The following is a 23,435-nucleotide window of genomic DNA, read 5'->3' on the forward strand; positions in this document are numbered from 1 at the left end:
AGACAAGAAGCTCATAGTGTTGGCTGGGAGAGGATTTGGAGGAACTGCCTGAAAGGATTGCTGCGTGAAGTTATGCCTGATTTCCATAAAATTAACACAGCCAGGTGCAATACTGCGAGACTTCTGTAAGTAACCTGGGCAAAAATTACACTTGTGAAATCCCTCTGAAGCAACTCAGCCTGAGCAGGTTCAGCTGAGGGCAGACTGTGGCCCTGAGAGAGGGAAGAGCAGGTTCATTAGTGATTTGACAAGTCAGTGAGCAGGCACAGGAGCCTCAGCAAGCACAGAGGGGATTTAAAGAAGAGACAGCCCTGGGAGCTGCAAGAGTCCAAAGAAAAAGCTTTGGCACCAGGCCAAAACACAGCCTGTTTATTGCTTCAATTCCTAAATGAATAAATTAAGCCACGGACCATTTAAAAGCCTCTTTGGATTATCTGAACTTTAATAAAAGGCATGGACAAAATGAAGGTGAATATTTAAATGTCTGCTGATCATTTATGCCTTTTGCAGATGTGAAGTGGCCAGAAAGTCCCTTCTAGAGGGAGATAAACCACAGGGCAGCTTGCAAAGGATCCAGGGAAGTTCAGAACAGTCAGATCTACCTGCTCTGGTGATATTCTCCAGCTGGATGATAACAGGTAAGATCTGACTTGTACTTACAAGAACTCTGATTGTGCTGAGTTCTTGTAAATACACCCAGTGCTCCCATCTTACTGGCACACAGACCATGGGCTCCCCACCAGCACCTCTGGGGATGGGAGAAGGCTGTCCCACACCAAATCCCCCCTGTCCTTGTGCTGAGCAGGAGAAACATCTCACAGCAACAGAACACAGCACAGGCAACAGCACAGGGATCTCGTCCCTCCAAAATAGCTACAGGGAAAATGGTGTGGCTGGGCAACAAGGTTAAAAGCAAAGGTATTTTTTCCACAGAAATGATTTTTAGACCAAACAAGGAAATACATTAAACTGTGAAAAGCTACAGAATAAAAAGTCACCCACGACTGTCAATCCTCAATCCACGCCCACCAAACACCTTCCACCTCCACCCACCTCCACGTTAAAGGGATTAAGCAGTGCTTTTCCAAGCAACCCCAGCAGCCTGTGAGGGAGTCTGAGGGCTACAGGAGATCAAAATCAAAGAGCAACAATTGGGAGATGAAGTCACAGATTCATAAATACATCTGTGCTTCTCTGCTGCACCTCCTGTGGAAGCCTCAGACCCATTTCCATGCAGAACCTCTGCTGCCAAGGGGCAGTGGAGGAGCCAGGTCAGGCAGCACAGGGACCAAACACTGGAGGTTCACACTCTTGTAAATACGGTGTTCATCCTGGCAATATTCACTGGGAGGCACCTCAGAAAAAACAGTTCCACTGAGATGGGCAATCTGTGGCATAAACCTCTGTCAGCAGCAGAGGAACAGAAGGCAGCAAATGGAATGGTTTTTTAAGAGGGTTCCAAAGGAGATTCAGGTAATTTCAGCACATGGAATTTGACAATTGCATGGTGCTATCAGCAACTGCTCTAAAGAACAGAGATAGTGGGCACACCAACACACCCAGAGTGCTTCGGGAAGGCACTGATAGGAGGGATAAGAATTACAGAAGGTACAGGAGAGCTTTGAAATGAGGAATAATGGAACTGGCAATGACTGTGCAGTCAGGGAAACGATGACTGACAAAGTGCGTGGCAGAAATCTGTACGTTTGCAAACAGCATGAAGAGAGAGAAGGGGCAAAAAACCTCCTCACCATCTTTAGTACAAGTAGGGGCATCAAATCAAGCAAACAGGCAACAGTGCAAAATGAGGAGGTTCTTCACACAGAGCATGCTTCAGCTGTGAATTTTGCACAGGATGATGGAGGTGCCAGCAGTTTATAATGGTAGAAAGAACAACTAACACCAGCTTAAATGAGAAAAATCTGTCAAGGACTGTTCAGGAGATAGCACCTCTGATGCTGGAGCTCCCTGAGCTGCACATCACTCATGGCTGGAAGCACACAGACATTTCTAGGCTACAGGGCTCCTGTGCCATCCATCTCCCATCCTGACAGCGAGCCTCCCCCAGACCCTGCCCTAACTCAACAGGGCCCTTCTGCTGCTGTACCTAGCAAAATGCTGTCACCTGCAAGCTCACCTGCAGCTCTGTGCACTGAAGGATTCTTCATCTGATGTTCTGCTGTTACCTAAACCCAGCATCTCTTTCATCAAGCCTTTACTTTTGGATAATTGATACAATTCCGTAGCATGAGCTGAATGGTGAAGCCTTTACTTCAGCACACCACGCAGTAGGGATGTGGGACGGCTTACATACATATTTATATATGCACGCACTCATGAACTCACAAGAGCTCCTTTAAATTCTGCTTACATCCCAGTTAGTAACTGATACAAACATCCTAATAACCCCAAACAGCACTTGATATAAATCATACCCGCCACGACTCCATCCAAAGAGAAGTTCAGACCTCTAGCAGATGAATTGGAGTTGCGGTGTTTATATGGAAAACATTTATCAAAGTTCAAACAAATGATATTTTAAAGAGTATTTATTGCTTTAATATTTTTCTACCATCTCTTTGATAACACACACATATAAATAATTACTGAATGCACTTGAATGTCTGGAGCTGACTCAAACTACATTTCCTTGGTTCCATTTTGGGCGGTGAGCACTCACTCGAGGTGAACTCTCCTGAGTCAACCTACCACCACCCCAGGGAAGAAACCTTCTCTGCTTACTGCCAAGCTCCTGAGAGTACAGCCATGCAACAGATTTGGTTATTTAACCAAAAAACACAGTTCTGTTCTAACCTGCATCCCTGCAGAAAATGGGGTTGTCCTGCCCACAACTCACTTGAGCCTTGTGGTGCTAAACCTGGACTACAAGGGAAGGAAAGTGATTTTACTGAGTGATGCAACTTCCTGCTTGTGGTGACTTCAGTCTTAAAAAGCAGCTTGGAGCCCTTGAGAGCAGCCCAGTACTGGGCCCACAGCACGAGGTGAGGAGCAGAGCTTCCTCAGCAGAGCTCCTGTTCCCCCAGCACCCTGCAGGAAGACAGAGCCCTCATGGCTAACCCCTGGAGGGGCACAGCTGCCAGGGAGATGCCCTTTGGCTGTGTTTGTACAGACTCACAGCTTTTCCTTCTCCAGTCTTTGCACACTTGTGGGCAAGCTTCAAGCAGAGTCTCTAACTTCAGCCCACGACTCCCTCTGAACAGATTTCCCCACCAAAGGCTCCTCCCAGCTGTGCAATTCCAGCTGCTGCTGCCCCAGTGAGTACCCACGGATACAACGGGCTCAGATACTGAACTGCCCAAGAAGTTTATGGTCACTTGCTGCAAAGGGGAATTTTATTGAGAACCCAGGGAACCACAATACAACACGTGTGACAATGGAGGTGACTCATCACAGGAACACTACTTGGACTTTGGTTTGGTTTTTCTTTCCTTAATCATAAAAAAATACGGTCTCTTAATTCAGGACCTTAGGTTTTCATCTACATTTTCTAACTGTGATCACCTGGTACTTCTGACTCCACACATCCTCCTGTGAAATCTCTCTTTACAGCTGGAGGTTTTAGGTCACCTGAGATGCCCAAACCTGCCTGCACCACGGAAATCAGAATCCCAGCTTGCAGTGGTGATTTGCGAACACTACTGCAGACACAATTCACGTGGTTCCATCTCCATTTCCCCTGACTAGAGCACAATTAAAGGATGTGGAAATAAAAATGCCCCCATTATTTTTAGGTCACAGCAGCTGATAGTGGGTCTTTATCAAGATGCTGATAAAATGGGTTATCTTGGCAAGCACTTTGCCAAATGTAATTATTAATCTATTATAATGATTCAATCTCTTTTAAAAACTCTTAGAACTTTACTAAAGCTGACACGGTATGAACAGTTTTATTTCAATTAACTTGCACAACCACGGTTTGATATTCAGTTTTGTTTACATGGCAGAGTCTAAAGTGACCTGAGGGATCATTTTTTCTGCTAGTTCCTACCTCAGGCATAAACACATTCTATTTCCCTCAGAGTTACTGCTGAGGTTTTTCTACAGCAGCTAAATGGTAACTCAACCTTAGTTCAGCCAGCAATTCCAAATCTTGGGACATAAAGTGTCTTCTCCTTGAGACCAGATCCCCTGCTACACTTTGACGCCTCGCTGGGCACAAGGTGATCCCAGGTGAGGTGTGACAACACCATCCCTCCCAAAAGCCTCACAGCCCCCAGAACACGTGTCCAACCCTCCCCTTTGCAGGACTAAGCTCTTAGGAGGATGATTATTTCTCAGCCTGGAGCCCTGATTACCTGACACAGCCAGGAAGTCATCGATGGAAGTGATGTCATCCACGGCATCCGTCAGCACACGGACCTGCCTCTCCCACTGCTCCTTGAACAGATCCATGTTCTCTTGAGCCAGTTTGCTTTGGGGTTTAGCAGCCAGAGCCAGCGCAGCATTGATGACCTGCAAAACACCTCTGGATTTTTAAAACATATCCCAGTGAAACGATTACCTCCCGTGTGTTTATCCAATGAACTCAGCAGCACACAAAGCAAGTTTAGTAAGTTTGGAGGAACTTGATGTTTAAACACAGAAGTGTTTCATTCTGTTGCTCTCACATCCAACTCATACCTGATTCCATGTTTATTATGGATAGTTATTAGAAGCAAAATCACTTGGCAAGTTTTCACAAGACCTGGTTCCACCTGTCTTTAGCAGCTCGTGGTAACAAGGTGTTGCTTTCCCAGTGCAGGCTGTGTTGTTAAGTATTTTAGACAGGATGACATTTAGTACACTCAAGGCTGCATTTGCTACTTGCTAAAACCTCAGTTAAAAAGGTCACAAAAGGATTAATCTTACACAGATTGAAGTAGAAGTGATATGCAAATACAAAATTAAAGATAATTTTTTTATTTATCACTTTTCCTTGAAGCTTTACTTTGGATCTTGCCAGCAATTGTTGCAATGACTTCAGGTTTCTGCTATGGCTGTGAACAAGCCAGACTAGCCAGGGAACAAGAGATGCTCCTTCTGAATACCTCTACTAATTTTCTTCAAACTCCAAGACCAGAATTTACACCAGATCCTAGTTTTTCTTAGCAGAACAAATGCTACAAATGTTGTTGGGTCACAGAGCTTACGCTGTGGCCACTAATTGGTCATTTAAATGACCACAAAAGCCTCTCTGAATGTGGGGAGAAACCAATCCCAACAGCCTGGTCCTGCTCTTGCTGCAGCAGGATGACCTGGAAACGTGCCAGCTGTGAGGAACCATCCACAGTCAGAGCGTGACAATCCCAGCCCTGTTCCCGAGCACCTGAGAGTCAGAGCTAATTACCTCACAACTTCAAGGTGTAATTTTTCTTCTCTACTTTAGGACCGTATTAATTTCACAAACTTGTCGACCAAAACATGCAAGCACCAGATGTTCCCACTTTTCTAAAATCTACTTCCTCTACCTTCTTCATTTACAAGTGTCACAAAGCATTTAAAAAAATATATAACTCACTAAACACGGAAATGACGGTGATGTCAAATGTACTGGGATGGCACTGAATGAATCAGGCAGGAGGAGGGAGCTGCTTCACCAGAGCGATGCCAGGAGTTAGCAATGACAGGAAAATCCACAGAAGGGCTGGGCTGCTCCCCATCTGGGGCTGCAGGTCTGGGTCACAAATTCAGCCCAGCTCGGTGGGTTTGGTGACAGTAACGAACACAAGAAGCAGCACCTGAGCCCGAGCAGCAGCTGCCCAGGGGTCTGTGGGGATGAACATGCCTCTGACCCCTGGAGGAACAGCACTGTCCCTGTCCCCACCACCACCATGGGCTCCTCTGCTGCTCCCCTTCCTCCAGCCAGCCCAGGGTCACACCCTGCCTCTGCCACCCTCATGCATGGAACTGAAAGTCCTGAAAGCCCCCCAAAAGCCTTGCAACACCCAAGAAAATGATGCGCAGAATTTTCAAATCAAACAGAAATAGAGGTTTTAGAGAGGCAAACCTGCCCTCTGCTCGAGAGCCCTGATTTGCAGTGCAGCCAGTGCCACCTCTCACCCCAGTCTGATGGATGCAATGAATTAACCGCCTATCAATCAAAATCTAGATATCCAAGGTTTCATGAAGACGAATCTGAACAAATGTCCTGGAAACAGGAGAGATAAGCCAGACAATGCTCTAGAAATCTGCTCTCACTTTTATCCTGCTAGAAACTGTCACTACAGAGACAGAGATGGTGGCGAGGCGATACCAAGGATCAGGACATTTTCTCTGCTCTTCCCAACCTGCCTTGGCCCGTATCAGATATAAAATATCCTGTAAGCACTGAGACAGGGCAGCATTAATGCTGCAGGAACATATGGCCCGGGTTCCTGTGAGATGCTTGTCTGGACACAGCAGCTGTCTGGACAATTAATCTTCGCCAACAGCGCATGTCGAGCCCAGATGCCCACGTTCAGCACCTCGTCACGGGTAGTGGCAGAGCTGTCACACACCCAGGGCTCTGCAACTGCTCCACAACCTCAAACTGTGTCTCCTCACCAAATCCAAGCACAGGAGGCACGGGCTGCATCACCCTCCTCTCAACAGGCAGCTTGTTCAATCAGAAAAATGTACTTTTTTTATACATTACAGCAAAAATGTATGGCCAAGGTAAATGTATTTTACAAAAATGATCAAGCAAAACCAGTGTTGATCTCTGTTACCGACAGACATTCCTGCAACAGGGAAGCAGCCAGCAGTGCTAGAGATGAAGAGACCTGGCGGGGATATCAAAGGTTATCCATGGTCACCATGGAGCTAAAGACAAACCTACAGCTCAGGAGAGCCACACAGGTGTGAGCGTGCTCAGGGAGAAATTCAGGGCAGCAGACACAGCTCAGCAATCCCTTTTTTATAGCACACACTCCATAACTCCATGTGCAAAGTGGCCACAACAGGCAGCTTTAGCAGGGGTGATAAAAGCCCTCACTCTCTGGAGAGTTTAGAATTCAAGTGGATAAATCATCCTGGACGTGTCTCACACCTGTGCTTGAAGAATGTCCCAGGGATCGCTGACAACACCCCGCATGTGATCTATTCCAGGGAATATACTCTGGTATCCAGCACAGAATGATTGATTTATTTTCCAACAGATGCTTTAGAGAGACGTGGGAAAATGACAGGGACGCTGGATCTTAAATAGTCTGTGTTACATAGCAGGACTATGATCCCTTTATTATCTAAAAATAAACACTTTCAGGGGGAGGAGGAAACACTTTTTTGGGGAAAGGGATGGACCACAATACACTTTTCTTTCTCCAAAACACATAAAGCATTGGGCAATTACTTTAAAATATCAGTACCTCTCACAGGATGGAGGTAGACAGAGTTAAAACCCCAGGAAGATCGTGACTGGACTATCTGAAATGTAGCCACTTCCATGTAAAACATTTGGCAATCTCAGGGAAATATTTTGTATTTCAGAGCTTTTCAAGATGCTGCCAGAGCGCTGTGATCACAATGACTCACTGAAGTTGTACAAAGAAAAGAATCAAACAGGGACATTTTGAGCCTATCCAGAAGGAAATGAAGCATGGCAAGAAAACACACTATTTTTATCGGTGCTTTGTTTCATGTAGCAATTGCAATGTTCGAGTCAGACAGCTCCACGACCCGGATCACGCTTCCAGAGAGTTCCTTGGAGCCTCTCCCCTGCACCTCACAGCTTCCCATGGCAGCAGCCAGGGCTTGGCAACACCTGGGGAGGCTCAGCATTCCAAAGATTGGAATGGATGTCTCAATCTGCACCTTGACTCCTCTTCTCGTCCCTTCCATGGGAAGAAGCTGCTGCTTTTCCCTGGTTTTATGTTCCCTGCTGAAACCAGAGATGTCAGAGTGCGGTTGTGTCCTCCCCCTTTGCAGGGCAGGGCTCTCCAAGGCTCCCTGCCTGGGTTACAACACTGCAGCTGCTTGGCCCAGAAGCTCTCTGGAAAAGCTCAGCTATTCTGGCCAGAAAACACCTGAACCTCAGATAAACCTGTGGGTAAATTACAGCCACTGGGTCAGCCAGAATTAATTCCTTTAGGCTAAATTTAGGAGAGCTTCCAGCCGCAGCTTTATAGCGCCCAAGCTGAATGTCAGAGAGGCAAAGAAAGCTCTTCCATGTGGTGGTGTTCTTACAAAGAACAATTCTGTGCACTTGGCTGGCATGGCCAAAGGAAGAAACATCACTTGGGAGAGGAAAACGATCACCCAGATATTTGCATGGCAATCCCAACCCGCTGTACCTTAGTGCACACCATGTCTGACCCACACCCATTGCAGTGGCTTTAAGCACTTCCTGATTTTTGCCTCAGTCCTTCTGATAAGAAGCTTTTGCTCCTTCCAGGAGAATGTTCTTCCTGCAGCTGCTTTAGCTTTTCCTTGATTCCCGCAGGATTGACTTTAGGATGTTACTGTGCCCCAACAAGGAGGAGTTTTTCAGTTTCAGAAGCTCTGTGGTGAACCCCAATTCTCTCCCCTCACGACACACCCCTGCTTTACTATCAAAACATCTGCAGGTTCTAAATAGCTCACTTGGGCTTGGGGTTCATACAAAGATCTCGACTCACCAGATTTCTTTTGGCTTTTGGATAATGAATTGGAAAGTAGCTCTGTGGCCTACAGACCCAGAGTACTTTGCATTTGTAAAAAAGGAAAAGCTAATAAAACAAGCCCAAACCTATCAGCTCTCTTCTCAGGGGCAGAGGAACATGTGGCACACACAGACAGTGCCCCAGTGGGGATGTGAAATCAGTTTTACTCAGGAGTATGTGAAAAGAAGCCCACCAAGACTCTCTGCCCTTGCCCAGGTGGATTTTAAACCCGTATTTTCCTGTAAGAAAGAAGTCATGGCTTGTTCCTGGCAGTTCATAAGCTCCTCATAATTTAACTTTACATACACAAGATGCCAGAGTTGCCTCCAGTGCTCACCCTGCTCACGCCCCTTCCCTGCTCCTCACTGCATTTTACTCTGAGTGTTAAAAATAGTTTATGAGGAGGACACTGAAGTCACTTCCAGTTACATCCCAGGCCAGGTTTGCATGCCCACATCTGTGTGTGCCAGCCCTCCACGTACTGGAGAACAGCAAAAAGCACTCTGCAGGCTCTGATGAGCTGAAATGCCTGCGAGCAAAACACACAGCCGATTGTTTTACATTCTCAGGAGCTCTAATGGCAGTGACCAGCAATGAACAGAGGCTGATGAACCAAAAGAGGAAGGAAAAGTTTCTTTTGATTTCCAATACTTTGTTCCCATGTACAAAAGGCACTTTGAGCACTTTCCTCTCCTGTGAGTTTCGCATAGAGTGACTGCAGGGATCTCTGCAGAGATCTTTACTCGTCTTGTGGCAGTGCTGGAACGACCCCCAGATCCACACTTTTACTGAGTAACTCAGAACCACAGAATGGTCTGGGCTGGAAAGGACCTCAAAGCTCATCTCTTTCCAATGGCAGGGACACCTTTAATTAGGTCAGGCTGATCCAAGCCCTGCCCATCCTGCCCTTGGACACTGCCAGGGATCCAGGGGCAGCACAGCTGCTCTGGGCACCCTGTGCCAGGGCCTCAACACCCTCACAGGGAACAATTCCTGCCCATTATCCCATCCATCCCTGCCCTCTGGCATTGGGGGTCCAGCTCCTGATGCAGAGTCCCTCTCCAGGTTCCTTGCAGCCCCTTCAGACAATGGCAGAGGCTATGAAGTCTCCACACCACCATCACTTCTCCAAGCTGCACATTCCCAGCTCTCCCAGCCTGGCTCCATAGGGGAGGTGCTCCAGTCCCCTCAGCACAAAGCCCTTCTCCAGCCCAGCATGTACTGCCACAGCAGTATTTGCTATAAAGACTATTTGCACAGTGTGTATAGATAATTATCCTATCAACTTCCCCATCCATGAAGAAAGCATTTTCATTTGGAGCTGAGGGCTGATTTTGTACTGCCAGTCCATGTAGAAGCTGTAAGAATTTTGGTGCCATTTATCTTGCTCCATTTTGCATTTTACTGGCTTCAAATGCTGAAACTTTGGGAGTCTCAGGGACTTTGTGTTTTCCCTAGAAGCTGTTCCACCACTGTACTCCTCAGATCCTGTGGAGCACAGTGGTGGAACAAAGGGCCCTTACTCACCAATGCATTTCTTTCTACAGAATTAAATTCTTTTCCCGCTCTTTGCTTATTTCTATGCAGCAGTAACTGTTTGAATTTCTAAAATTGCTGCTTTTCCGGTCAGCCTTGGCCTGTGCTGGCAGTTCTTCCCAGTGAGCCTGGGTGATGCAAATCTTCAACCCAAGTGTTAAGTTTTTAACAGAAGCATTTCTATTCAATGCCAATAAAATGTTTCAAGCACCTGTAATTAAACAGTCTGGAGACAGATCTGCTCGTTAGAACATTCAAAAAATCTGACAGTCTTTCAAAGCGATGAAAAAAGGGACAATTGTCTGATGTTAAGTCTTTACTGCAAGAAAAATTAAGTTCTCTCCTTCTCCAACAGCCACTAGGAAATCGGTGGTCACTGGGGACTCAAGGAGAACAAAGTCTGCTGGTCACATTTGGGCTTGCTTGATTTGAAGGGTGGTGTGCAGGGTTTTTACTTCTCTAAGATACTCCAACTTTTAAACAAAAGTTTCTGGAAATTTCCATGGAATTCCTTCTGCTTTGGTATTTTGTCTGTGTGTCAGTAGGTGTGATCACATATAAGCCATCTGCCTCATCAGAAATCTATAAGCAGCAAATGGCTTTTCAAGCAGCTCAAAATTGGAATAGAAGGATGTGAACAAACAGTTATTAAAACAAGATGTTAATATGAAAAGAGCCAAATTATTTTTATTAAAAACGTAATTTAATCCAAGAATTCTCTGGAGTCAGTTTGATGGGCGACGCATGTGCCTGGTGAGCAATTCCGAGCACACTCCAGCAGGTATGGAGGGGGTTGGGAAGGACCTGTGCTTCCAGGCGCTGCCTGCTGCCCTCCCAAAGTTTCTTTGGAGGATGAGCTCTTTGGGCTGTGCTGGAGAAAGGCACCCAGCCCTGCCTTTCACGGAGGAACAGGTCCTGCGTGCCCTGGGGCAGGTCTGTCCTGCAGCCACCTCCCTGGGGGTGGATGCTCAGTCCCCAGGGCGATGGGCTCCTGCTCTGGCTGGCAGAAGCAAACACCCAGCCTGAAGGGAACTCTATCCCACAGTTATTTCTTACAGCTCTCAGCCCAACTGCAGTTTGGGCACGAGTCTATAAACTAACTTCATGGAGGCTGCAAAAACCAAGAAAGTCAATGTATAGCTGGTAAAAGGAGCTCGAGTGACAGCAGACTGTCCCATCAAAAGGCTGGAGCAATTCTTCCTCCCCAGAGCTGGGCTGGGGCATTCCCTCTGTTGGTTTCTAACACCTACAGCTTGCATGATCAGAAACACTGATGGGTTCAGCTCTCTTCCCAGGCGTCTTTAATGCAAAATGCTGTTACAAAACAGCCTTTGCAGGCTCCCAAAGCAAGTCCTTCTTGGAAACAGCACAGACGCCAGAGCTGGGAGCGAGGATCCAGGTTTCTGAGTCGAGATAAACAAAATCTTTCCCTAATTCACCATTGGCAAGCTCTGTGTTTAGCGAGAAGGCAAAGAAAACTTCCCCCCGCACTCTGCGAGGCAAAGGCAGGCACAGGCAGCTATTCCAAGCATTTCACAGCAGTAATTTTCCATTTCCATTAAGAAAGACAGTTAAAGCTTTTTTTTTTTTTTTTTTTTTTTTAATTTAACTGTAGTGATGGAGAACTTTGCTCCTTCCTCTTAACCCCCTCCAGCCTGGCCTGTTCCCCAGCACCCAGCGAGGCAGGGCTGAGGGAACTCCTGCGTGGTGCTGGACAAAGCTGGTGTCTTCCACAACAGAGTTCTAGCAATTCTCAAAAGAAAGAATTCAGGCAGGCTTGTAAGTCAGGGCTTGAGGAAGAAAACGCAGTGACTCACTGAAGCTGCCTTATTTCTGCCCTGTAAACCCAGACTAAAATCACCCAGCTGGCTACTCTGGCACAGCTCATCCCAACAACTCCTCCTGGAAACCCTCGAAAGGGAGATCTAAATATCCCATTAAGTCTTCAACTTCACATTAATATCGGTGCTAATTGGCTGGGGACCCACAAAAAGGAAGGATGATGTTACTCCTGAGGGAAAGCTGATTTCCAGTAACTAAACCACGCTAAATAAATTGACTGCTTGTTTCTGTAGAGAAATTTTGATGAAAATTTCTCCGCATTTTCTTTTTCCTCAAAGCAAATTTCAAACCTGAGGAGGTCTGAACCCAAGGGTGACACTGACAAGGACTGACTGCTTGTCAATACCAACAAAACTTCCAGGTTTTCCCCAGCCAGCTTAAAGAGTTGCACGTTCCTTCCTCCTGCTGCCACTTCAATGGCCCTGGTGACAAGGGAGGGAATTATGGCTCTATTTGAGCTACAGCTTTTACAATTAACTCTACAGATTGATTTCTGCAGAAATCATTCTTTAACCAGGAATTCCCTACTCCCAGAATGGCCTCTACTCAGATAAACTATTTAAGAGGTTACCTGGCACTCAAGTGCATTAAATTTCAGTTTCATCTTTCAAGCACAGCAATACTTTGAATTACATTTCATACACTGTATTTCTGTGTGCTACTGATGCCTTGAAGTTTCTGATACTATTGTAATTACTGATTGACTTGACTCATTCTGAATCCAGCATCTTCCTGGAAAAATACCACCTGAGCCAAAAAAAACAACCCTCCAAAAACATATAGGGCATATAATGTTGGGTTTAACCTGTATCTTATGCCTAATTTACACATTTGTTCAGCACAGCCACCCAAGAGGACTCAAGAAGCAGCTGTGAATCTCATCAGGAATAAACTACAAAATAAATAGGTAATGGTCTAAAAAAGGAAATAGAATCTCACTCTGCTGTTCTTGATATTGAGAATCTTTTAGAGACCGTGGAGAATACCCGAGGTTTGGGGACAAGCTGAGGAAGGCAGCTGAGGAGAAGGAGGATGGAGAGCTGTGCTGCTTGCACTGGCACAAGATGAGCTATTGTTACCAGAAAACACAGATGCCATTTGTAAAACTGCTTAGACAAGTGCCCCTAATTATCTCTCAGGATTCACAACATGTTTAAATACGCTTAGAACATTAAAGAATCAACCCGAGAGCATGTAATGTAATATAAAAGCACTCTTTCAACTGCTATGAACATCTATAGTGTCATTTACTAATCTCTTGGTGACGACCCTGAAATTAAGGCAAGACTGTGCACTGGAGCATCTAAACTGTAGGCTTGAAGTCCAGAGATGTGACCTTTGTAAAGCCAAAATCCATCAGTTAAAGCCTTTGTGCATTTATAGATACTCAGAGCTTCCAATGTGTGTTACATATATTGTCCATAATCCCTGAAGTCAAAGGTTAACAGCTGCACTTGAGGAGATGTGGCTACACTGCTGACTACAGCTGGGTCATTATTTCATGCTGACTACCATGGTGCTTATTTTATCCAGGAGAAGATTTATTTAAATAGGCAGTTAGTTGTTGGAAAAGCAAAGACAGAAGAATCTGAGATACACACAATTTCAGCAATGGGGAGAGGAAAACACCCCCACAGACTTGGACAGCCACCAGAAACATTTAAATTCAAAGAGAACCTAACTTTCTTCAGATGATTATTTTCAAAAGCAGCAGCATTTGTTTGGAACACCCTGTGTTAGACACCCATATTCTGGGAGATAACTAAAAAAAACTTCCATCAGCCTAGTTGGCTCCTTCAGGAAAGAGCGAGCCCTCGTATCAGGGAAGATGGATTTCTAAAAGCTTTTTCTTCCACATGCTTTGCTCCAACCGTGAAACGTGACCTTTGGTTTCAGCAGCCACGCACAGCCCTCAACCCAGGGTGGGGGCAGAGAGCTGCTCAGCCAGAACAGGAGTGGGAGCACAGAGAGCCACCCTGGGATGCCCAAAGGCCTCCTTTAGGATTCCGTGCTTTATATTCAGGGGCCTGTCTTCACCCGTTTAACAGCGCAGTTACCTGCAGGTCGTACAAAAGGGAAAACAGTCCTGCTCCTCACACTGCCTTCACCTATTCCCTCCAAACCCCCTCCCACTGGAGGGGGGACAGGTGAACATCTCTCTTCTTTTCAACTGGTTTTAAAAAGATCAATACAGATGGGGAAACATGGAGAAATTCCAAGTAATCCTGAGACAATACAATTCGTTTTCATAAAATGCCATTTTGCCAATTTTTCTGAGTACATATTTTCTGTTAGTTCCTCCTTACCAACAACAGCTTATTTGGATGTTTTAGATCTGAATTTCCCGTTGCTTTAAAAAAATGTAAATTACACGAATCAACAGCACCCTGCAGTCTTCAGGGGTTCATCCAAGTATCTAGTTGTTGACATTTAAAACACCAGGCTGTCGAAAAGGAAGAGGATAGTCTAGTGCTTATATAAACTTAATTTCCTTGTTTCCATTAAAAAGTTATTAATTAAAAGGTAGTCTCAGCCAGGCTCACACTGTTCACACACAGCCAACTTCCTCTCATCCTACTCCATCGGGAAGATTATTTGGCATATTTATATTCTACTCAGGCAAAAATAGTATTTTATAATTCATCTTACAGCATGCCCAGGAGCAGTGCTAGCACCTTCACAAGGCACCTTCCTGCAGCACAGATGTGCACAGGAAACCACTGAAGCTTCCCACATTTACTAACTGCAGGTTACTAGAATGTCCTGGCCAAATGGAATTAGAGCTCTGACATAAAAACGACCCCTTCACATCAGTGATTTCTTTGCCATGGATTTTAAAGCTCCTAAGTCTTGATGCCTATGCTGCATTTCATCCTCTGTGTGTACTAAGGGAAAAAAATCAAGTTCTGCAGCAAGTCACAGACAGCCAGTATGAGACCAGAGCACACCCTAAGCAGCCCAGCTGCTTGGGTTTGTCTCCTGTTGTGATGTCCTTCCTTACCTGGGGACACAGGGCCTCCAGCTGGCTGGCTGACATGCGAACCAATTTCACACCTTCCTCATTGTTGGAGATGGAGCAGGCCAGGTTGGCAACCTGTGTCAGAGGGGGAAGAAAACAAAACACAACTGTTAGAATTGGGGGTTATTTCCTTCTGTAGAAAACTTTTGTCTAATTCCAACAGTGACCAGTAACCAGTAACCCATCTTTTTGTTCCATCATGGAACAAAAAGATTCTACATTTGTTCTGTTCTAACCAGTTTTGGAATCACTAATGGCACCTGTTCCTTCTGCAGACATAAAACTGTTACACTTTGGATCATGGAATTCCAGAATGGTTTGGCTTGGAAAGGACCTCAAAGCCCATCCAGTGCCACCCCCTGCCATGGCAGGGACACCTCCCACCGTCCCAGGCTGCTCCAGCCCCAGTGTCCAACCTGGCCTTGGGCACTGCCAGGGATCCAGGGGCAGCCACAGCTGCTCTGGGCACCCTGTGCCAGGGCCTGCCCACCCTGCCAGGGAACAATTCCTGCCCAATCTCCCATCCAGCCCTGCCCTCTGGCACTGGGAGCCATTCCCTGTGTCCTGTCCCTCCATCCCTTGGGAATTGTCTCTCTCCATGTTTCCTGCAGCTCCTTCAGGCCCTGCAAGGCCACACTGAGCTCACCCCCAAGCTTCTCCTGTGCAGCTGAACAACCCCAGCTCTGCCAGCCTTTCCTCCCAGCAGAGCTGCTCCATCCCTCTGCTCATCCTGGTGCCTCCTCTGGCCTGGCTCCAGCAGCTCCAGCTCCTTGCTGCGCTGGGCCCGGGGCTGGGGCAGCTCTGCAGGTGGGCTCTCACCTCAGCACAGGGGCAGAATCAGCCCAGGGCTGGGGGGTGCTGGGGCAGGTCCAGCTCTCACCCCCAGCCAGTCAAACAGGGCAGACATCACTGCTAGCCCTGACCATGGTGAGTTCTCTCCAGTAAAATGCACAAGAGCAGCACTGGCAGCAGCTGCAGTCACAGTTTAACAGCCCAACCCCACCAGGGTGGGACAGCAGCAACCCCACAGAGCTCGAGCTGTGGCACGACGTGTCAGGCAAAGCCTGGCAGGTGTTCCTCCAGCCCTCTCTCTATGCTGCAATTCATCAAATAAAACTGGTCCAGGAGATCCTCAAGATGCATCCACAGGCCTCCAAAATTTGAATAGGATCTCTTGTGATGCTAAAAACTTTACTCCACAACCTTGACCTGCTGCACAGCATCCCCTTTAACTAGGTCAGCCTGAAGCAGGGACCTCTGTAAACACCTGCCTTTTAAGAGCATGGAGGATGGGGACAGCACAGAATTTTTTAGTAATTGAAAATATTCCTCATCCCAGAGCTACTCTCAGGGGAAGGAAGTCTGAAATAAGTTACATTTCTCAGCTGACAGGTGAATGACAAGCATGTTATTCTGAGCCATTTGAACACAGAAAGCCATAAAAATAGCAGCAAGTGAACTGAGACGAACACCGAGTACTGTCCTTCCAGAGGCTGAGCAACCTGCAAAGCCCCCTGCAAATGCGCCATAAAAGCATCACCAGGAGCCAGCAGATGCTCAGTAACACCACTGAACTAGATTTCTCCAGATAATTTTCTCTATAAGCTGGGGAATTTCCATTCTGCCTTTAATTAAACTATTCTTTGCATTCATGTAAGTTATTCTGAAGTAGTATCTGCAGCTCTACCACATGCTTTTCCCCCTCCCCAAGCCCTTCCCTCATGGCAGATGTTCCCACACAGAATACATTACTGTCCTGCAAATCATCAGGAATGTGCCATTACACTTGAACAGTATTTTTCATCAATCCCATGATCAATCTGGGGAGAAAAATCAAGTTCCCATTGCAAAGCACACGGCCTCTTCCTCCCTCCAGCTCCAAGCCAAGTTACAAAGGATGGAAAGCAAGAGTGTCAAGAGGAGAGGTGTTTCCAGCACAGAACAAGCAAGCAAACAGATGTGACAGCACATATTTGGAGGAAAACAAACTGAAGTTGAGAGAAAGCCTGTGCAGCATCAACAACACAAAGAAAACCCTGCCAGCTCCCAGGAACATTTGTTTCCTGCTCCTAGTTTTTCTTTCCCTCCTGTTTGGATTGACATGCAGGGGTGAACTGAAGGACGCCCCCCGTTCTCTGCACAGTGCTGCAGGCAGGGCCCAGCTGAGCCAGGGCTCTGTGCTCCCTCTCTGTGAACAGCTCCAGCCCCTCTGCATGGCACCCCAGCAAACAGCTGGCCCTGGAACACCCTCTCACACAGGGGGTGTGCCTGAACATCGGCGAGTTTTCCTGTACAATTGCCATGCCTTGAATCCCTAGCTCCCAGCGAGCTGCTGGGATGATGCAGAAGTACATCATGCTTTTGTTTAGAGGCTCACAAGAATCAAAAGACAATCAGATGCCATGATTTAAAAGTCAAATAAAGATTTTGCAGTTGGTTTAAGCACAGGTCGTATTTTTGAGAAACAGCAATTGCCAATATTTTTTATGGTCCGTATTTCCCTGTCATTCCTCCCTCCACAGGAGCGTTACAACCTCTAGGAGCGAGGAGAACACAGAGCTCTATTGAGCAGGGGCAGAATAAAAGCTACATTGAAGCACCACAAGATCAGCCTCTCTGATATCTGGAGATGTTGTGCTGTCTCTCAAGCCAAGTGTGATGAATCAAGCGCACAGAAACCCTGCTCTATCTGAACACAGAGAGGCAAAGAACTTAATAATGGAGTGTCCCCACCGCGGTATAATGAAAATTTGCTTTTTTGCATAGTCATTTTCGAGCAGTCATTTTTCTTCTGAATACCCAACTGATGGCAATTCTTCTTTAGAAAGCGCCTGACTGGCACTGCCAACCCTCATGAAAGGAGCATGTGTGCTTCCCTGACTGAGGGTCTTTGGCAGTTTAAGACAATCCAACTGTTGGCTGCCACATCCCATCCCAGCGCTGCGATTCCAGAGCTCAACACTTCATTTCAGCACGCTCATCCGACAGCCAGCTATTCGCTCTGCCGGGGTGTTTGCCCTGCCAGATCAGCACACAAACTTCCCAGCAAACTCTCTGCTGAACAGCAGAGCGAGGCAGAGACACGGCAGCAGCTGAGATGACTTCAGAGTGCTGCAGACAGGGCTGTAAATTCACAGCAGCGCAGCATTTACTGCACCCATGGGAAGGCTCTGTCAAACTACTGGAAAACACGCACAAACCTCTTAAAATTTCGAATTTAAGAAGTGTGTCTACTAATTAATCAAGTTGTAAATGACATAACAATAAGGTATTCTAAACTGTCAGTAATTATCAGGTGCTCTATAACATGAATTCTGAAATTGCATGTACCAGCTCAGGTGGATGGCTGTAGGGTCAAGAAATTTAATTTTAAAAGTACCTGAAAGGACTCATCTCCAGTAATTCCTGGGTGATCCAACAAATAACTTCAAATTCCCGCTCTCTTCAGAGGATAGGGTACTGCTGGCTACTTATTTAGCACATACCCATAATACATTGGATTTTGTAGCTGAGATGAAGATCAACCCTTTCAAAGCCCACAGAGTGCTTGGAAATAATACATTTCCAAAACTTCTAAATTAAATAATGCACCTCAAGGGAACAAAAATTTCCTTTAAATCAAATGTGAATTAAATAGTTTCTCCAAGTCTCCGACAAAGCAGCTGACTGACATAGTAAGTGGTCAGACTTGATTTAGAAAGAACACTTGTGCTTGAGAGCAAAATAGCAATTGAATTCCCGCTGCATTTGTTCATTCTTACCATTCAATATCATCAAGTCCCTTTACATAAGCACTACTGGCACAGGCATCAAAGGAGACAAAACCACTGCAAATAATGTAATCAGCACAACGAGCAATCTCTTGAAAGAAGTTAAAAATACACTGGGAATGAAGACAGCCCTGAGAGCGCGGCCCGGCGCGGTTCAGACACCTCTCGCTGCTGACAGACTGATTTTAAAGTAGATTTCAAGGCTCTCTCAGTTCAGACTCCATAGCCATGGCCCAGAGACAGCTTCTCAGACCCCAAAAGGCAGGGCAGACCCCAAGCAGCTGCTGGTATTTAGAGGAATGAGCTTAAATTTCCCCCCAGTGACAAATGCAGTGCACAACCCCAGCCATCCCCAGCATGGAGCTAACGGTGCCAAGCGAACAGCTGGACAGGCACATCTGGAAAGGGCCTTTCATGCACCGATCAGTTTCTGAAACTCAAATCTCGCTGTTTTTAAGGATGACATCAGCACATTGCAAGATGATTTGAGGTGAATGGCCCTAAATCCAGGCCAGTCACCAGTGGGGTTCCCTGGGCTCAGTCCTGTTGATGTCTCTATTGGTGACCTAAATGAGGGGATCGAGGGCACCCTCAGCAAAGGCACTGCCAGCACCACGCTGGGCAGGAGGATGGGTGTGCTGGAGGGCAGGAAGCTCTGCAGAGGGATCTGGACAGGCTGGATCCATGGGCTGAGACTAATTGTGTGGGGTTCAACCAGGCCAGGTGCTGGGTCCTGCCCTGGGATCACAACAACCCCATGGATGCTCCAGGCTGGAGAGGAGTGGCTGGGAAGTGTCCAGCAGGAAAGGCCTGGGGGTGCTGGTGACAGTGGCTGGACACGAGCCCAGGGGTGCCCAGGGGGGCAAGAGGCCAATGGCCCCTGGGCCGTGCCAGCCTTGGGGTGGCAGCAGGAGCAGGGTCCCCTGTGCTGGCACTGCTGAGGGACCTGAGGGCTGTGACCTGCTCTGGCTTCTCATGGCCTCCTGGCCAGAGAGCCCTGGAGGGGCTGGAGCATGTCCAGGGCAGGGAATGGAGCTGGGAAGAGAATGGAGCCCCAGGAGAGGCTGAGGGAGCTGGGAAAGGAAATGGAGCCCCGGGAGAGGCTGAGGGAGCTGGGAAAGGGAATGGAGCCCCAGGAGAGGCTGAGGGAGCTGGGAAAGGGAATGGAGCCCCAGGAGAGGCTGAGGGAGCTGGGAAAGGGAATGGAGCCCCAGGAGAGGCTGAGGGAGCTGGGAAAGGGAATGGAGCCCCAGGAGAGGCTGAGGGAGCTGGGAAAGGGAATGGAGCCCCGGGAGAGGCTGAGGGAGCTGGGAAAGGGAATGGAGCCCCAGGAGAGGCTGAGGGAGCTGGGAAGGGAATGGAGCCCCAGGAGAGGCTGAGGGAGCTGGGAAAGGGAATGGAGCCCCAGGAGAGGCTGAGGGAGCTGGGAAAGGGCTGAGCCTGGAGAAAAGGAGCTCAGGGGAACCTTGTGTCTCTGCACAAGTCCCTGACAGGAGGGGACAGCCGGGGGGGTCGGGCTCTGCTCCCAGGGAACAGGGACAGGAGCAGAGGGAACGGCCTCAGGCTGGGCCAGGGGAGGCTCAGGGTGGATATCAGAGAAAGTTTCTTCACTGAAAGCTTTGTCAAACCCTGGCAGAGCTGCCCAGGGCAGTGCTGGAGTCACCATTCCTGGAGGAATTTAAAAGCTGTATGGATGTGGCACTTGGTGACCGGGTTTCGTGGTGGCCTTGGCAGTGCTGGGGAAACAGCTGGATGTGAGGGTCTCAGAGGGCTTTTCCAACTTAAATGATTCCATGGTTCTGTGCCTTTGGAGGAGGCATAACTTAAGTGGTTCCTTTCGAGAGGCAGATGCTATCTCAGGGCAAAGGGTCAGCTGGGAATATGTTGTTACTAAGAAGGTGTAACTCCAGTATTAAAAAAAAGAATATATTGTACCATCTGTCACAGAGTGATTCCATCTCAAATTCTAGTTAACTTTGACTCTTCAGAATTTCTAAAGCTGTTCTTTCTACCATTAGTAACAATTTGTGGCAGAGAACCGCCTCCCCTGACAAGACACAGGTTGTACCTTTTCCACATGAAATACATTTTTTGGGTTTGTTTGGTTTTGTTAAACTTGAAATTTGTTCAGATCGTGACTAAGAAGTTAAGTCTTCCAGCAATTAAAAAACTGCAGCAGCCTCAACTACACAAGTTTGGGGTCAGTGTTAAGCTTCTAAAACCACACTATTGAACATAACCCAGCGATACTAATAAAAGCACGGAGGTTGTGGGTCTGACTCCCCGTCATGTAAAAGCTGGACTTGATGATCTTTGTGGGTCCCTTCCAACTCAGAATATTTTCTGTGATTCTGTGTAACAATGCTCCAGCTTTGTACTTGTTCCACCTTCTCTTTGCACAGACTCCCTGGCTTAGGCAGAGGGGTTACTTGACAGGGAACTCTCTATTGAAGGACTGACCAATTGCTTTTTCAAGAAGAGACAAAAGATGCAATAGGAAAAAAAAAAAAAAAAGGAATTATAATCTCTAACAATTTAAACCTTCCTTTTCCAGGATTTCGAAGGCTGCCAATAAATGTGTTAAAGCCTCCAAGTTATGCACCTGGATTGACTTCACAGAAACACCACCCAGGTTTTTCTCCTTGTTTACAGGCGAAGTTTTTAGGACAGCTTCTTCAAGCGGTCAGGAAGGCAAAGTCTCCAAAGTGGTGCTGCTGCAACCATCCCGAGCTGGTGCAGCCCAGCAAGGCTGTGCAAGGTGTTTATTGTTGCACAACTGAATGCTGTCAGAGCTGGCCCTGCCACCCAGCATTGCTACAGCCCAGGATTACACATCACTCGTGCAGGAGCCAAACACTCACTAATTGAATTCTCAGAGTCTGGGCACTCTCGTTTGAACCTGCAGTTGGAAAAACAGCATTGCAGAAAGTTTTCCGACTGTCTTACACTGAAAAACTTTTCAGCTGAACGTTAAGCAGAATCCTCTCGTAACCAAAACCTCTTACACAAAAACAACAAACCCACATCTATGTGTACACAGAAACTTTGGGAATTTCAATGCCACAGAAACCAAGCTTTTCAAAGGTGTTCCTGGCATTTCAATTCCTGATTAAATTTCAAAACTTCAGCTGCTTGTTCTATTTTTCTTGCTTTACACTCTACAATTTCTCAGGGAATGCAAATTCCAACTTTCAAGCAGCTTAAAAAAAACACCCATTTTAAAAGCAAAAAAAGAAGGAATGGACAGGCAGCCATTGAATATTTTCTTCCTAGGGATATGCTAAGGAAAAGTGTATCTGATATTCTCACAAAATTCAAACAGAGCACAGCTAATTTCTTCCTCCTCCATGTTAAAAAAACCTGCCCCAATTTCCTTCACGCTGGTCAAACTCAGGAAATTAATTTATCTGCAGAAACAACTGTTCTGGCAAAACTAATGGCAACTGAGGACTCTCAGAAGAGATGTGTTGATTATGTAATCCCCATCCCTCTCCAGAAAAGCTTTCATTATTGACTAAGTCCATACATTTATTTATTCACCTGTACACTACACTCAATATTCAAGATGAATCTGAGCATTTTAACATCCAGCCCTAAAAAGTGCTGCACGAGGGAGAAGTGTTACAGCTACAGATGCGTTAACTCTAACCCCACAAACTCCTCCATCTTGCAGAGGCAGAGCTAACTGGGAATTACACAAAACAGCTCCAGTTCTTTAACGCAGCAGGACTAGGGACCAAATCCACTGGGACTGTGCAGAGTTACCAGAGTCATGCTGTCAACTGCTTTGTGATTTTGTATCACCTGTGTAGCTGCATGTGGCTGCAACTCCACAGAAGGTACCCTGAAGGAGCTTGTTGTGGGCAACAGAGTCCCAGTGTATTAACTGAAAATAGTAAAAGTCTTTAAATAAAACAAGGCACACGCAGACAAACTGCAGATGTAGAGCACCGGGGAGAATGATGGACTAAGCTGAAGGAACTGCTATTTCCAGAGCTGTGCAGCCTCACACCAAGGTGAGAACAGTTTTCATTCCAAGCCTGGTTATAAACACAAGGAGGTGAAGTTTCAGCTGGCTGGAACAAAACTGGCAAGCCAAGGGTTGCCAGTGTCTGTTATTTCAACAGGCTGGCAAGTGATGGCAAGAGAAAGGGATCAGAGACAGTATCACAGAATCCTGGACTTCTCTGGGCTGGGAGGGATCCTTAAAGCACATTCAGTCCCAGCCCTGCCATGGGCAGGCACACCTTCCACTGTCCCAGGCTGCTCCAGCCCTGTCCAGCCTTGAACATTTCCAGGGATCCAGGGGCAGCCACAGCTTCTCTGGGCACCCTGTGCCAGGGCCTGCCCACCCTCACAGGGAACAATTCCTGCCCCATATCCCATCTAGCCCTGCCCTCTGGCAACGGGAATCCATTCCCCCTTGCTCTGTCTCTCCATGCTCTTGTAAGTAATATAATAGTATAAAAAAGAAATATTGTGCATCTTCTGCTCCCTGTTATATTGAGGCAATCAGTATTTCCATGGGTAACCACCTTTTGCTTGGGATTACAGCTTAATACTTCCACACTTCTAGCTCTATCTGTGTGTTTAAAATTCTAATTAAGGAATACAGCTTTGCACTTGCCTCTCACCCTGTCCAGAGCTGCC

At 46.8% G+C, this 23,435-nt stretch overlaps 1 protein-coding gene across 2 annotated transcripts in view; it reads right to left on the reverse strand.

Annotated features, from left to right (window-relative positions):
- Positions 1-23,435, reverse strand: part of CTNNA1 (catenin alpha 1) — a 117,916-nt gene that overhangs the window by 16,519 nt on the left and 77,962 nt on the right. For both annotated transcript variants that reach the window (XM_040078590.2, XM_058422514.1), the window contains exons 10-11: positions 14,998-15,090; positions 4,317-4,473 (exon numbers count right to left, since the gene is read on the reverse strand). In XM_040078590.2, coding sequence (XP_039934524.1) covers positions 4,317-4,473; positions 14,998-15,090 — 250 coding nt within the window. The remainder of the gene's footprint in view (positions 1-4,316; positions 4,474-14,997; positions 15,091-23,435) is intronic.

This window comes from Hirundo rustica, chromosome 14 (assembly GCF_015227805.2).
Source record: "Hirundo rustica isolate bHirRus1 chromosome 14, bHirRus1.pri.v3, whole genome shotgun sequence".
In the NCBI taxonomy this organism is placed as follows: Eukaryota; Metazoa; Chordata; class Aves; order Passeriformes; family Hirundinidae; genus Hirundo; species Hirundo rustica.